General features: G+C 48.6%; 1 protein-coding gene across 3 annotated transcripts in view; it reads right to left on the reverse strand.

The window, feature by feature from the left end:
- Window positions 1-1,257: 1,257 nt before the first annotated feature.
- Window positions 1,258-16,773, reverse strand: part of RCC1 (regulator of chromosome condensation 1) — a 21,864-nt gene continuing 6,348 nt past the window's right edge. The window contains exons 2-11 of one of the 3 annotated variants that reach the window (XM_028487335.2): window positions 9,935-10,016; window positions 9,331-9,378; window positions 8,274-8,461; window positions 7,913-8,092; window positions 6,972-7,068; window positions 6,735-6,857; window positions 6,075-6,230; window positions 5,713-5,832; window positions 5,156-5,308; window positions 1,258-4,212 (exon numbers count right to left, since the gene is read on the reverse strand). In XM_028487335.2, coding sequence (XP_028343136.1) covers window positions 4,037-4,212; window positions 5,156-5,308; window positions 5,713-5,832; window positions 6,075-6,230; window positions 6,735-6,857; window positions 6,972-7,068; window positions 7,913-8,092; window positions 8,274-8,461; window positions 9,331-9,378; window positions 9,935-10,007 — 1,314 coding nt within the window. In that variant the 5' untranslated portion in view covers window positions 10,008-10,016 and the 3' untranslated portion in view covers window positions 1,258-4,036. Of the gene's footprint in view, window positions 4,213-5,155; window positions 5,309-5,712; window positions 5,833-6,074; window positions 6,231-6,734; window positions 6,858-6,971; window positions 7,069-7,912; window positions 8,093-8,273; window positions 8,462-9,312; window positions 9,379-9,934; window positions 10,017-16,773 lie in introns of all 3 variants that reach the window. The other 2 variants (XM_024125693.3, XM_024125694.3) reach the window with 2 other exon arrangements.

Here is a 16,773-nt window from a genome sequence, read left to right on the forward strand (position 1 = left end):
ATTCTTTCATCATTCCCGTGTATAGCCCCGGGATACGGGGAGGGTAGAGTTAAAGTGAGTGTAAATTGGGGTAACCCTGTCTTCTCAACCAGTTAAATCAATCCCCAAGTCTTGTCACTTTCTTGCGTCCACATCCCCTACACTAATCCAAACTGCCAGTTCTAACTTGTCCCAGAACAGTGACCTGCTATAGAAGGCCCTCAAGTAAACACGATTTCTAGATAATCCTGACAATTCAACTCCTAATCTGGGAGTGTCCCAGGCTTTAGCCTCAGTTTAATACCCATTTCTCAGAATGTGAAGCTTCTGTAGGTGGTAATTGTCATCTCCCACAGTGAAGGTCATCGCAAGTGCCTGAGGATCCATTTCCGGGGCTCCCTCTGGGCTGGTATAGGCCACTTCGGCCCTTCCTTACCAGCTTATACACCCCAAACTTGGGATGTTGGGCCCCAAAGTCAGGCACTCATGAGTCTAAAGTCTTGGATCCAACCACAGGTTGCCAAATTCCAGCTTTATCCTATTCACTGCCATAGTAGTGTAGTGGCTGGGTGCTTTGGCTATAGATTTGAACAAACAGAGCCCAAATCCCAGCCCCCTCTCACTCATTATTTTCGCAGGTTATTTAAACTCTCTGAGACTAACGTGGATAATAACAGTGCTTACCTCATACCATGTTTGTTGTGAGGATTAAATGAGAAGTCAGGAAAGCACTTGCCCTAATGCCTGGCTTCCAGTAAGTTCTCCAACATGGCAGTTGGAGGCCTTCGAATTGTAACTGGTAACTCTTTTATTTAGTACTATTTGCCAGCTCCTGTGCTGTGCTCTTTGCTTACCATTTTAGAAATTTATTTTACTTATGGAAGATTTTTAAATGTTTAATTTAGAATGTAAGCTTTATCAGACAGGATTCCTTGTTTGCGCTTTCTAACCAAATTCCCACAACCATGTCTGGGATATGGTAGGCACTGAAAAAAAATAATTGAATTTATGTCAAACGATAAACAGCTGTCCCTTACCCCATCTATCCCTATTCCCAACTTCCAGTCCCTTGAGGCAACCACTTCCAAATCGTTTCCCTAAAATCTGTGTATTTCTAAATAGTATACTTTCTATTCATTTGTAGTTTCAGATATTTTAGGGACTGCCCCTCATACATACACAATTCTCCATCTTCTGATTATAATTTGTCAAAACACTGAACATTTACATTATTATGACTTTGCAAATATTATTTATAGCTGAGCCATATGGGGTGATTACATTTGTTTTGGGGTAACCAATTCAGGTTGGAGGAGGATGGGAGAAAAGGTAAAATTGAGAATACCTGATGTGTTTGAACACAGAAAAGGAGATTTACACTTCTGAGAGAGATATGAACACCGAATAAACGATACTTACACCAAAAAACCAAGCATGTGAAAAGGCAATTATTAACTACGGGGAACTTTAAAATGTTCAACGGTCATAACAGCAAAGGCTTGTGGGGCCTTTGCTATGTGCCTGAGACTGTTCTAACATGTAAAGCACCTACAGAGAGCTTTATAACTCTTATGTTCAATACAAGGAAAAGAAACTGAGGTTCTGGGCTCGGGTAGAGCCTGATTTAAATTCTAGCCTAGTCTGTGCCACTTGGTAGCTTGGCCTCAAGCTAGGCACTTGAACTCTCAGGAACTTTTTCCTGAGGGACAGCAATTCCCACTTCACAAGGCGATCATATGAGCGATTATTGTATGCAAAGTGCTCAGCACAATCCCTGGCCCCTTTAAGTCCCAACCCACAAGAGCTGTTATTAAGGATAGGGCACTTTCAACCTGCTATATTGTCAAAAGGGAAAACTTCAGTAAATCTAATCCAACTGGACTTTTTTGGGGGGAGTGGGGGTGGGAAGAGCAGACACACAAGTGCTTCTTCACAAAAAAAATACTAAAATCAAAAGTGTGGAGCTTCCCTGCTGGCGCAGTGGTTGAGAGTCCACCTGCCAATGCAGGGGACGCGGGTTCGTGTCCCGGTCCGGGAGGATCCCACATGCCGCGGAGCGGCTGGGCCCGTGAGCCATGGCCGCTGGGCCTGCGTGTCCAGAGCCTGTGCTCCACAATGGGAGAGGCCACAGCAGTGAGAGGCCCGCGTACCGCAAAAAAAAAAAAGTGTGATTTTTCCGTTCTAAGAAGTCAATTTCTAATCAGTATAGTACATGCATCAAAACTAAAAGTTCAAGGAAAAAAAACAATCACAGAATACATTTTAAGTTATTTTACATCATATTCATTTTTCCAAGAGTCACTGACATCGAAGATTCCTCTTGGTGCTAGTAAAACTTTCCTGCTGTAATATATAAACCTCCTATATCAGCACTGTCCACTGTAACTTTCTGCAGTTATGGAAATGTTCTATAAACTTCTGTATTTGCATAGCCCAGAACCATAGGTGCTAGACACTTCTGACTACTGAGGACTTGAAATGTGGCTAGTGCAACCGAGGAAGTTCATTTTACATTTTTACAAATTTAAATTAAATGTAAATAGCCACATGTAGGTACTGACCACCATACTGGACAGGTCAGCTCTATATGATTTGGTTGCTCAAATGCCTGTGAAAATCTACATCATTATGCATTAAGTTGTTACTGTGCAGTTAATCATGTTTAATCAGTTACACTAGCTTTTGAAATGATACAGTACATCATTAAACTTAGTATAAGTATTTCTAGAGATGTACTCAAAAATCTTGGTTTGGGATTAGGATATTAAAAGATCCATCCCATGTCTCACATAATATACAGTATAATTTTTTTTTAAATCCAGTGATTCCTGAAACATAAATACCTAACAAAAATCAATCCACTTTTTTTTGGATTTGTCTAGAACAGCCACTGTTCCATACAAAAAACAAAAACAAAAACAAAAAACCCCAGCTGACTGGCACACACCAGGACCTCTTGACATCACTGAAGTCCTAGTCTTCACCAGGGCTACAGGCATGGGGTTATTCCGCCCATCCCAACACAGCAGGTGCTCCCTGAAGAAAGCAGAGAGCATGTAGAAAACAAGTGGCCTGTTTTATAAAACTCTAAATTTATTCAAAGTGTTAAAAGATTTCACTCTCCCCTCCAAAATACTTTACATTAAAAAAAAATCAATACTCTCTTCTATTTTTTCAGCCACTGTACAAGCTACTGCTTCCCTTTCTGGGGACCAGTCTCTGCCCCTCCAACCCTCTTCCCCGCCCTCCCTTCACTCTCAATATTGCTGTAAGTTTGCTTATAAAGCCCTCCTTCCCCTCTTCCCGAGGTCCTGCCCTGCAGGCATAGCTTCCTTTCTGGATTTCAGGCCCTTGGCTGCAGGTGAGGCAGGTTGGATGGCTGAGACTCGGCAGACAAGGCCTGAAGGGCAGAATGCTTTGTGCTTCTGGGAGAAAGGCTGACTGGCTTTTTCCTTGATCAAGCGGAGGATCACTGTTTTTTTGCCCCATGGGCACCTGTTCAGGGCCAAATATTTGGCTTGGGGTTGCCCATGGCTGGGTAGCCCTGCCCCTTCTCCAGTTTCCCCAGGCGTAGGTCCATGACAGCTGGGTCTCAGGACTGTACCATTTGTCTGTCTGTGGGTTGTGAAGGACAGGAAGAGTGGCACATGACTAGAGCAGGACTTGATGGAGCCCCAACTTCTCAGAGTATGGGCACCAAACACGCAGGGGAGGAAGTTTTGGTTTTTGATAGGCAAAACCAGGGTCAGCCAGGACCACGGGAAGTAGGGATGAGGAGGAAAGGTCTAACCACATAGCTTTGGGGTCAGCAATGTTCTTTCTGATTAAAACCCCCTCCCCTCTTCCATCTATCCCACCCTCATCCTGTAGGTCCCAGGATGATCCTGGAAAAGGAGGGGAAAAAAAAGAGAAGGATTCTGTTCTGCTGATGGGAAAAAGGCAGGAGATGACAGAGTATTTGGAGCTGGAAGAGGCCTGCTGGAATACGTAGACATCATGGCTTCCTTGTTCCAGGAGGGAGGTTGGGGGGCTGGAAACCAGGCCCTCAGAGGCTTCATCAGCTCTGTTCCTTGTCCTTGACTAGTAAGACTGTGTGCTGGCCCCCGCTGGACACAGATAAGACAACACGGTTCTCCAACTGTTTGCCTGTCATCTCCACGGGGCTCCAGGCATCCTCTTCCTGTCCTGTGCCCAGCTGGTAGTTGGTGCCCATGCCCCAGGCAAAAACACGACCTACAAAGGGCAGAAATACGGGCAGCTGTCTCCAGGATCCCAAGCCCCACCTTTCTGTAGTGTGAGAAGCCTGGCACATGAGGGTGGATTTTGGCCTTGGCCTGTGGCAGCCTGGCAATGTCCCAGCCTCCGGGCATTCAGGGAAGCTGGGAGGAGGCAAGGAGATGATAGACAAAGAAGAGCTTTGTCAACCAGAGACCGCAGTCCTTACACATTGCCAAAAACTTCTCCCTGCTCCTAGGCGTGGCATTCAAGGCACGACAATGACTGGCCATTCCCCAAACCCCTGTATCACCTCCATTCCCAGGACCACCTGCCTTTGAGACTGCTCTGGATGCCCTCCTTTGCTTATCATAAAGGACTGAACCTTCACGGTGCAATACAAGCCCCACTTCCTCAGGAACTCTTCCCAGATAATCCCAGGTCAAGCACCTCTGCCAGCCGGATTTCTCAAGGCCTCCATGGCTGTTCCACTCAGGCTTTGGTGACCACTTGTCCACACCCTCCTCTGCTGTGCTTGCCAGGACTCCAACTACCAAGCCTTCTTTCTCTAATAAAATTCTAAGTACAACTCCCTGGGAAGCCGGCACCTACTAGGTTGTAAATAAAAAGAGTCACCATGGTATAAAATGTAAAGAGAAGCCTGATTTAGGAGTCTGGAGACAAGGGTTCAAGCCCTACTGCTTGTCTGGGCCTCAGTGATATGTCTCCCTTTGCTGTTTTCTCCTCTACAGAACAAATCACCTCTATTAAAATAATGTGTTTACCCATTTTGTCATCAAAGCCAGAGCTTCTGACAATCAGGCCAAAAGCAACGTCATCACAAACAGTGTCTCCACACCTCAGCTCCATCTGACAGTGGACATCAGAGCCTACTGGGCACTTCAGTAAGAACCACGACCCCCAGACTCCAACCAGAACGACTGTGGGCGACCCCACTCACCATCCTTGGTCACAGCATACCCCACAGAGGCCCCACAAGCCACCGAGGAGACGGCGGGCAGCCTGGAGATGAGGGTGGGTACGCTCTTCTCCTCGGCACCTTCCCCAAGGCCCAGCCGCCCATACTCAGCCCGGCCCAGGCTGTACGCTCTTCCTGTGCAGGAGGGAGAGAGACAAAGAGTAGCAGAGGCATGCTCCAGGCAGGCCGGTGAGTGCCTGTATCTGTGGGAGTTGGTCCCACATTTACCTGGAACTTAACATGTGCCAGACAGTCTTTTATGTAAAATCATTTAACTTCACAACATTCCCAGGGTGGTGAGGTCTGCAGTGTCTTTTCAGTTTGGGGGGAGGCCTGGGAGAACCTCCCCAGGCCCCCACTGAACTCACACGTGGAAGAACACTAGGACGCTGGGGGACGGGGCAACCCTCGTGGACCCACAGCCAGCCCAGTCCATGGAGCAGGCCCAGGTTCCAAGCACCGCCATCTCCGGAGTGTGACCAGGCCTGTGCCCAGGGAACACTCCACCTCTGACCTAGAGATGGACCAGGAGGCCCTACCTTCCGAATCCATGCAGACTGTATGGTGCTGGCCACCAGAGAAGCCCACCCAGGACTTCGTGGAGTTCTTGAAGGATGTCAGGTTCTGAGGTACAAAGCAAGATTCTGTGCCTGGGGTTCCTGGGGGAAGAGGCCAGGACAGAGCTGTCAGGGGTGAGGGTGTCCAAAGAGCTGCCTTCTTCTCCTCCCAGTGTGGCCCCCACCCCACACCAGGGTATTTATATTCTCATTTTACAGATGAGAAAACTGAGGCTCTGAGGGGTTAGGTGACCCCACCAAGGGTGCACAACGAATGAGGGGTGGAGGCAGGACTGGAGCCCAGGTCACTCTGGGCAACCCTGGACGATGGGCTTGGGACTCACCTAGTTGATGGTAGTTGGAGAGGCCAAAGCCATATACATGGCCCTCAGAGGAGATGGCAAAGGTGAAGTAGGCACCACAGAAGGCATCCTGGAATCTGACATGGCCCCGGCTTCCCCTGGATTTCAGCATCACACACTTGGGGACCAGGAGTCGTTCTGCAGGCAGAGAGCAGGCCAGGGTCAGTGGCAGACACACACCGCCTCTCCTCTCTGCCCTATCTGTTTCTCCTTCACTGCTAAAGCCCTCGCAGGGAGACTAGGCAGGGACTCTTGTCCCTATTATACAGAAGAGGAAACTGAGGCCAGGAGAGTCCAAGTGCCTCACTCAGACCCCCACAGCCATACAGGTAACATTTACCTGGAACTTAACATGTGCCAGACAGTCTTTTATGTAAAATCATTTAACTTCACAACAACCAGTGAGGTAGGTTTAGAGGTAGGTGGGTTTAGAGATGAGGAAACTATGTCCATGGGCCCACAGCCAGTAGCTGGTAGAGCCAGGATTCAAACCTGGGGTACTCTGGCTCTAGAATCTGAGTCCTTAACTACCACCGCAGGTCCACCTGATGCAAGCCTGAACACAGAGAATCCCTTCTGCCTCTGACCTTCACCGGGGGTAGCTTGCCAACTTGCCCCGCCAGAGGGACCTAAGCCACCTACCGAGGCCCTGCCGGCCACCACGATTAGCAAATAGTTCAGGCACGCGGCCCAGTTGGCCCTGCTCCCCGCAGCCCAAAGTATAGAGGTCGCCATCAACTGTCAGCATCACCAAGTGGTCGTTTCCTGAGGGTGAGAGGAAGGCAAGGGATGCAGGGCTTGTCTGTAAGGCCCGAGGCTGGGCCAGCGCCCCAAAAAGGTTCTCCAACTCCTGCCCAGAGTGAGTACCTGCAGACTCACCTGAGGCCACCTTCACCACGGGCATACTCAGCTGCACCTGCACAGGCACCATGCTCTTTTTCATGGGCTCCAAGAGACCTATCACACCATTATTGTCCTGGAAGGGAGGGGTGGAAGAGTTTTCAGCCAGTTCTTCCTGCCTCATACCAGCCAGATCCAGCTTTGCAGTCAGCCACAGAGCTGTCTGGTGAAGGGCACTGGTGCCAGATGGAGATGCAGAAGTGGGCAGGAGCCAGGCCACATAGTGCAATACTTACGAATGAAATCATATGTGGTCTGTGATTTGCATTAAAATAACAAAGGAGCTGGGGAACGGAAGGGAGTGAAGATGAAACAAGTTTGGTCATAAGCTGATAATTGTTGGGGCAAGCAGATAGAGTTCAATATAGTATTCTGATTATTTTTAGTATTCTGGTTACTTTTGTGTTTGAAATTATCAATAAAAAAATTTAAAATCAGCCCCAATGAGGAAACATCAGATTCCTTTATTTTTGACATTTCAAAATAAATCTAATACTAAAGTACCAAAACAATTTTAATGCTGTATCTGCTTTTTAAACCATACTCTCCTGTCCTGGAAGTTCTGAGATGTGGCCCCAACCCCCTGGTAAGTGTGGAAGAGGGCTGGGAAGGGGAGGGGGAAGGTTGAAGGCAGGGAGATGGGTCAGTAGGCTTCCTGGCTTAGCCTCAGCCCAAAGGCATCCTTGACCCACCCCTTTCCCAAGACGCACACATCATAACATCAGAGTCCAGGGAACAGCAGTGGTGTGGACAGGCCTGGATGAAGAAGCCAGAAACCTGGGTCTGGGCTCAAGCTCTGCCCAGGGCCTTGATTTCCCCACCAGTAAGTACAATAGGGGCCTTGTGATGGGTTATCTTTGGGGCCCCACCAGTTAATTCTGCCCACCAGCCCCCATGCCGTCTTGCAGACCCAGTCTTACCCGGAAGGAGCCCCAGAGGAAGACACGGCCATCCTCGGTGAGGGCCGCTGTGTGACTGTCTCCTGCTGACACCTGTATCACCTTCTCTTGCAGTTCCACTTTCCCAGGGACCATCTCCGAGCCCTCCACTGATGTGTCCCTTCCCAGGGCACCCTCATCATTGCAGCCGAAGGAGTAGACCTGTGCCCAGGATGCCCCCGTTAGTGCAAGGCCTGGCCTCTCAGTCCATTCTTGTTTAGGCCAATCCCTGCTCGTCTAGCCAGCTCCATCTCCACAGAGTAATGCGTGTGGTTGAAAGCTTCTTCCCCAAGCCCCCTACTAACCCCAGGCCCTGTCCCATCCTGTGCCACCCCCAACCTACCTGGCCACTTTTGCTTAGACACACAGTGTGCATGCCCCCAGCCTCAGCCTGCACGATGTCCTCTGGAATGGGCACCAGGGCTGGCTTCTTCCTCTCCATCACATTCTCGCCCAGCCCCAGCTGGCCCACGTCGCCCTGGCCCAGTGTCAGCACCAAACCCGGTTCTGTGTTGTGGGACCTATGTGAGACTGAGGGGTGAAGAAGACAGCCCCTGAGTGTGTAGGATGACGGGAGAGAGGAGAGGTCACTCCACAGGCTCTGGGATCACACAGACCTGGGTTCAAGCCCCTGCCCTGCCACAGACCATTAGTCTGACCTCTCCAAGCCTAAGTTTCCTCATCTGTGAAACAAGGATAACAAAAGTACTTATCTCATAGGGTTTTTGTGCAGATTAAAAACTGAGCACATTATTAATGTGAGTGGAAGGAAATGGAAACGAGACACTCTATATCGGCAAATGAATCTTGGTGGAGAGGGTTAAAGAGCAGTGGGGACACAAGCTAGTTTTCCTGATAGGCTGTTCTTGGTCAGGAACCATACTAACAGGGCATAATAACGTCTACCCCTTTACCGACTGCTTACTAGTGTTAGATTGCTTTGCAGCCCCTCACATTATGCTACAGACCTTCCATTCTTAGGATCCCACTGTATAGAAAAGGGAACAGAGTCTCAGAGACGGTCATAGAATAATTAGTGGAGTTTGCAGTGCATCCTCAGTCTGTGACTTAACCCCTGGACATAGGTACACTGACGCCCACTCCGCTCCTATGTGGGAACGGACAGGCAGCTGAAAAGGAAGGGGTAGGAGTAAGAGCCCACACAGGCTTTTGCAGAGAGGAACACGCCAACCGGTGTGCGGCATGGGGCCATCTGCTGGCCAATGGCGACCGCCGGAGGCCCCGGACAGCCAATGGCGTCCAGCCCCTCCCCCTGGGGGTGTGGCCAAGCTGCCAGGACTGCTGCGGCTGCGCAGAGGGTGCGCTGAGCAAGCAGCCACTTGGTCGGGTTTTCTGGTCGGGAGGGCTCGGCCCACAGGCACCTTGGCAGGAGCGGGCACCTGGAACGCAGCGGGAGGCAACGGCCCTCACTGCCTGGTTACGAGGGTCTGCAAAAGACAGACAGTGTCTGAGTGTGGGTCCATACTCCCCCCTCCCAGATTGGGGGTGGCTCTCTCTCCTCCCTGACTCCCTCCAGGGTCCCAGGAGAGAAGAGACCACAGCCACCTCCCTCCAGTGCTACCAGGACATGATCTCATTTTCCTCACGACAGCCCAGTGAGGTTGCCCATTTTATGAATGGGGTAGTAGTCCAAGCTCAGTGAGGTTAGTGATTTGCCCAAAGCTACATGTAGCTAGAAAGTGGCAGAGCCAGGACTTGAACTCAGTCTGGAGGTCAATGGTCTTAACCATGATGCATTACTGCCTGGGGCAAAGCCCTAGGGTCTAGTTTTTTGCCAGTATCTGAGTGCTTTTAGGCAAGTCTCTTCCCCTTTATGATTCCCAGAGGGTGGGATTCAGTGAGCTACAGGAGACTCTCCAGCTGGGTGGTTCCTGGACTTCCAGGCCCCTCAGCTTCAAATCTCAGGGAGAAAGGAGCCCAGTTCCAGATCCTGGGGGTGCCAAGAGGCCACCCATACTGAAGTAGAGGTCAAGGCCAACTTACCTTTCACCTTCTTGCTTTTGGGGAGGGCATCTTCAGGGGGTGACCTTCTCTTAGTTATACGCTTGGGTGGCATCTTCCTGTCCTGAAAAACCCAGGCAAATACTCCATGTCAGAAATGGCAATCATTTTCCTGCTCTAATCAGGCAATATTCATCAAAAACCCTAAAAAAAAGTGAGAAGAAATGCCCAGCAATTCCACTTCTCAGAATTTATCTGAGAAGAACCAAATAATAAATACACCCAAAGATTAAGATCCACAAATATTCTCTACTGTATTCTTTATAACATTAAAAAAACAACAAAAAATGGAGCAACCCATACACTCAGGAGTAGGGGACTGGCTAAATATGTGGTATATTGATGATAAAACAGGACGAAGCCATTAAAAGTGATGCTTTCAGAGATTTATTTACTGAATCATTGCCAAGTAATATAAACAGATTGAAAAACAGCCCATCATCCTATTTGTGGAAAAGAAAAAGCATACACATATAAAAATGTGTGGAAGGAAATACATTCAATATTGATAATGGTAACCTCTGGAAAATGGGATTATGGACAACTTTTACTTCTTTCTTTGTACCTTACCTATATTATCTAAGCTACAAGAAACATTACATGTATTTTTAAAATTTTATTATAAAAAATTAAAACATTGAAGAACATTAAGTGAAGTATCCCTCACAACTCCTCCCAACCCAGACAACCACTAGTAACTTTGGTTATACATTACTGTCATAATCAGACCACACACACACAAAGCTGTTCTCATTAAATAAAAGCAAACCAAACCATCTGTGCCCCCCGCCTTTTTTTTTTTAAACATCTTTATTGGAGTATAATTGCTTTACAATGGTGTGTTAGTTTCTGCTTTACAACAAAGTGAATCAGTTATACATATACATATGTTCCCATATCCATCTGTGCCCTTTGATCCAAAATGCCACCACTCCTGGGAGGAACCTGGCTTTCCTCTAAGCAGTCCAACAAGAGATAAACACTGTATACACACTCACACAAACAGACACTAGTGTTACAAAAGGGGAAAAAGAAATCACCTACGGGTGACAAGAAGGGTTGTTGCACGTAGCACGATCCCGCACAGCTGAAAGCCTCAGCCCTGAGCCCCTAACTCCTTAAACTAACTGCTGCTGCCTTGCCTCCTCAAGACCTCTGAGAACAGACTTTCTCCGCGGCTATCTCAATTCCAATCCAGCCCAAATTGTGTCGAAAGCCTTTTTCCTCCACATAAGCAGCTTTGGAAATAAATCTTTATTGAGCCCTGATCTTTAAGGTTATGAAAGACAGCTGTCTAAGCCTTAGGCTCCCAAACTCTCTAACGAGGGCAATTTGCAGCTACCCAGATGCAAAAGTGGTAGAGCAAGTGGTGGTTAAGAGGAGCCAGAATATGTGCTCAGCTGCTTGCTAGCTGTTTGACCTTGGACAAAGTTATTTAATCTCTTCATGATTCAGTTTCCTCCTCAGTAAAATGGGGATAATAATAGTACCCACATCCTGTTGTGATGTGTATGACTAATTGAGCTAATACTGTAAAAGTAATAACATAGTAAGTACTCAATAAATCAATGCTAGTGTTTTAACATCTAGGGTCTGTCCCAGGTGATGCTCAGGCACAGCTCTAATCTAATCTAACCTAACCCACCTCTCCTCCATTCTACAGAAAAGGGATGGAGACTCTACCCAAGGCTACAAATGGAAAGAGAACTCCAAGAGCCCTTCTCAGGCTCCTCTGCGGGCCTAAACAGCACCCCATTCTTCCTTCCTCCCTCCCTTCCTTCCTTCCAGTAGGTCCTAGAGACTCAGCCTCTCCAGCTCCCCATTCCATGGTATATGAACTCAAGGTGAGTGGCCTGGAATTTCCAGGCCATTTCTGCTGACTATCCCGGGGGAAGAGAACAAAGTACCGAAGATGGCGAAATAGCCAAAGGCGTACAATCCGCCAAGGCTGTGTAGGTTGAGCCTCTGCAGGCTGAGCTTCTACAGGTTGTGACTGGCCCAGTTTTGACTCTGTTGAGGCATTTCTGCGTTTCACCCAACTTCTATTCTCCCAGGGTTGAACTCCTCCCCTCCAAGCAGCCTCTTTGAAACCCCTTTTCCCACACTAGAAATGCACATTCTTTAGGATAGAGGGAATTGGATTCATCTGCCAGAGCTGTGGTTTGTTCAACCCTGCTTCTGTGACCATGGTTGACCTCTCTGACAGCTTTTTTTTCTTAAATTTATTTATTTAATTTATTTACTTTTGTCTGCGTTGGGTCTTCGTTGCTGCGTGCGGGCTTTCTCTAGTTGTGGCGAGCGGGGGCTACTCTTTCTTGTGGTGCGCGGGCTTCAGTAGTTGTGGCACGCGGACTTAGTTGCTCCGCGGCATGTGGGATCTTCCCAGACCAGGGTTCGAACCCGTGTCCCTTGCATTGGCAGGCAGATTCTTAACCACTGCGCCACCAGGGAAGTCCCTCTCTGGCAGCTTTAACCTCTCTGGGCTGTACCCTCATCTGTAAAAAGGGATGCAATGACCACTTCCAGGGCTGCTGTCAAGACTGAATGCAGCACTTCCCTGGTGGTGCAGTGGTTAAGAACCCACCTGCCAATGCAGGGGACACGGGTTTAATCCCTGGTCTGGGAAGATCCCACATGCCGCGGAGCAACTAAGCCCGTGCGTCACAACTACTGAGCCTGTGCTCTATAGCCTGCGAGCCGCAGCTACTGAGCCCACGTGCCACAGCTACTGAAGCCTGTGTGCTTAGAGCCCGTGCTCCGCAACAAGAGAAGCCACCGCAGTGAAAAGTAACCCCCGCTCACTGCAATCAGAGAAAGTCCACGCCCAGCAACGAAGACCCAGCACAGCCAAAAAAAAAAAAGACTGAATGAAATGTTTGTAAAGGACTTTGGAGTGCCAAGCACACAGTAAGTACTCAATACATGGCAGCATGTACTCATTCATTCCATGAATGCCTATTACCACTGCCAGGTGTAGCAAGGAAAAAGGAAACTAACCCTCTCCCTGTTCTCGTGGAGCTTAATTCTAGTGGGAAAGACACACACACACACACAGACAGACAGACACACACACACACACACACACACAGAGCATTATTACAGATGGTGCTGTGTGCAGGATAGGCAAGGCACAACAATGTAAACGTACTTAATGCCACTGACACACACACACACACACACACACACACACACAGAGCATTATTACAGATGGTGCTGTGTGCAGGATAGGCAAGGCACAACAATGTAAACGTACTTAATGCCACTGAACTATATACAATTAAAAATGGTTAAAACGGGGCTTCCTTGGTGGCGCAGCGGTTGAGAGTCCGCCTGCCGATGCAGGGGTCACGGGTTCGTGCCCCGGTCCGGGAAGATCCCACATGCCGCGGAGCGGCTGGGCCCGGGAGCCATGGCCGCTGAGCCTGCCCGTCCGGAGCCTGTGCTCCGCAACGGGAGAGGCCACAGCAGTGAGAGGCCCGTGTACCGCAAAAAAAAAAAAAAAAAAAAAGGTTAAAATGGTCAATTTTATGTTATGTGTGTTTTACCACAGTAAAAAAAAAAAAAGAGAGAGAAAAACTGGGACGGGGGAGGAGATATAGGTCAGATAGGTAACATTTGGGCTAAGACTTGAAATACTAGCAAGAGAAAGCTAGCAGGGGAAGACCCGGACAAAAGCATGTGATGTGCTCAGGAACCTGGGGAGGCCAGCAGGGCTGTAAGTGGACAGTGATGGATCACATGGCACAAGGGGAGCAGGCGCTGAATCATACAAGGCCTAGTAGGGAAAACAGAAGAGTTTTAAGAAAAATGTCTTCTTAACGATTGTTCTGGCTACTGTAGAGAAAATGCAATGGTTTGGAAGAGGAGGAGATTGCAGGCATCCAAACGAGAGAAGTCAGTGACTTGATTTGGTCTGAGGCAAGAGAGAAAAGTAGACAAAACAGATCAATTTAGGACACAGGCTTGCTTTGCTGGCGGATTAGATGTGGGAAATGAGGGTGAGGAAGGAACCCAGAATGACTTTTTCATCCTAAAAAACCCAGCCTCCCTGATCCCCCATGAACTTGGCCAAACACAAGGACCCCCAGGCTTTGGCTTAAGTGAATAGGTAGATGGTCGACTTCCAGTTACTGAGAACACTGTGGGACAAACAGGAGAGGAGAGACTGAGAGGTCCACCTCACCAGGCGTTTTTGTTAAGTCTGAAGTGCGTGGGAGCCGACCAAGAAGGGCTGTTAAGTAGGCAGCGCTGGATGGGTTAAGGAGTGTGGGGCCTAACAGGTATCCACTGTTTCTTGTACCCCTGGCCAGGCTGCCAGCCAGTTCACTGTGTCCAGGGCCCTGTCCCGCCAAGGGCATATTTCCCGTCAGTTCATCAGAATGACCTGCAGCAGTTAGCTGCGCTGGGGAGGGAGACTGTGTAGTAGCATGGAAAAGTACTTACAACCAGAAGTGAAAAAAAAGGGAACAGAATAATATCAGCACATTGGTGCTGATGTTGGGTTGACCTGTGGGCAAGGCCTGGAGTGGAGAAAAATAAAGGCTGTAAGAGGTATTTGGTGTCATGGGTCATTAACCAAAAAAAAAAAGTGTTAATGTGGGTTGGAACAGACCCAGGCAATATCTCCTTAGCCGCCTGTGTTTTGGGCTAATATTCTGGGGCATCTTATTGCAAGCTAACCACACTGATCCCACTTTACAGACGAGGAAACTGAGGCTCAAAAAGATACAGTGTCTTACCCAAGACTGTACGAGGAAATCAAGATCTGTACCAAGTACCAAGTCACTCAGACCCCAGAGCTGGTGCCCCTACCTACTTCCTCCCCACACTCCCCAGTCCCTCAGCCTGTCTGAGAACTCTCCCTCATACTGTCTCCCCCAGAAAAGACAGCAGCTTGTCTCTCATCCCCCGACTGCCCACCCCCATCCCCATCCCGCTCTACAAGCCATTCATGATCTTTTTAAACCTCAAACCTGAAACAAGCTGCTTCCGTGCTCTGACTCCTCAGTGGCTCTCTCTGCCCACATTTCTTAGCCTGGTACTAAAGACCTCTAGGGTCTGACACTAACACAACTTTTGGCCCCCTGCCTTATCTGTCACATCGTCCCTTCTCTTCTCACACAACCTTAGACTGCCTACTATTCTCTCCATACCATGTGCATCTCTATACCATCCCATCCCTATCCTACTAGAAGTTCTACTCAAAGTCACCTCCATTGGTAAACCACCTCTGATCCCTCTCTCAATCCTAAAGGAATCATTCTCGCAGAGAAATTAGGACAGACTTTTAGATCATGATTATTTAAATGTACCTGTCTATCCACCATATCAATCTGCTCCTTAAAATGAGTCTCTCTGGGACACTGGCCACGCCTACTTTCTATGTGCCAACAACCTTTAACTTCTCATAACAAGCTGAAGAAAGCACTGTCACTCCTATTTCACAGTTGAGGGAACTGAGGCTCAGAGAAGTCAATTTACTTGCTTAAGTTCATACCATCAGAAAGGAGAGCCAGGAATAGAATCCAGGTATATCTGATAATTAAAAACAAAAACAAAACAAGAATGGTTGACTAAAGGCAGGCCATGATCCAGGCAGGGGTCGAGGCAGCCTGGACAGGCCTCCCCAGGATCCCCTATGAGCTTGGCCAAAGGCAAGGAGCAGAGGGCAGCAGCCTGCTAAGGTGGACAGGATAGTGAGAGCAGAGAGGAGCTCGGAGGCAGCTAGGGCCTGGGAGGGTGGGCCACGTGGGTGACAAGTCTGCTGAAAGATGTATGGAAGGACGACGGGTACAACTCCATGGTGTGGTGGAGAGAGCATTGGCTTTCAAGTCCAACAGACCTGAGTTCCCTTTGAGCCTGACAGTCTTCATGTCTCGAACAGAGGACTCCAGGCACTGCAGGGTGCTGCTGTGAGCAATCCCCGAGGCAGGGCGGAAGATGAGAGGGCACCTTCTAAAAGGTGGAGCCCTGTACTCATGACCCACCTGCATATCCTCTACTGTACACATCAGTCCTTTGACAGACTCCCTCTCTAACCGCTCTGGGTGTGTTTTCTTAGCCAGACACTGAGTGCCTGGGCTAGGAATAAGTAGTAGTCTTTTGTCCCTACCCTGCACTCCCCAACAAACACAGCTTCCATCTTCAAGGAGTTTACAGTCTGGGAGAAGAGTGAGATACAATCCAATAAGTCAGATACAGAGACAACTTCCACCAATAGGCACCTAAGGTGTGCCAGCCTTTCCTAGAATGTTCACACCTGCCCTTGGAGGTGTGATCATCCTGGCTTTACAGATAAGAAAGTAGAGGCTCAGGGGAAGGTGCCCCAGGCCACACAGAGGTGGGATGACAGCCCAGGTCTCCTGACCACTCCCTACTAGGACGAGAGCATCCCCCCTCCCCACTTCTCTCTGGGCCTCAGTTTCCTCATTTGGTGAATGAAGGTACAGCAGACTAGACAGTCTACCAGGGCCGTGGTGTTCCTGCAGTGACCTGCTATGACCTCATCTCTGCAAAGGGAGACAGAGCCCTCTCTGACCACAGCAGCTGTCCCCACCCACCTCAACATCAAGAGGCAGACACTTGCCCACCAGACTCAATGGCTAAAGAATCTCTTTGTGAGAAAAGTCCCCAGGAGGAATGGAAAAAGATATTCCATGCAAATGGAAATCAAATAAAGCTGGAGCAGCAATACTCATATCAGATAAAATAGACTTTAAAATAAAGAATGTTACAAGAGACAAGGAAGGACACTACATAATGATCAAGGAATCAATCCCAAAAGAAGATATAACAATTATAAATATATATGCACCCAACAT

This window comes from Physeter macrocephalus, chromosome 3 (assembly GCF_002837175.3).
Source record: "Physeter macrocephalus isolate SW-GA chromosome 3, ASM283717v5, whole genome shotgun sequence".
Taxonomy (NCBI): Eukaryota; Metazoa; Chordata; class Mammalia; order Artiodactyla; family Physeteridae; genus Physeter; species Physeter macrocephalus.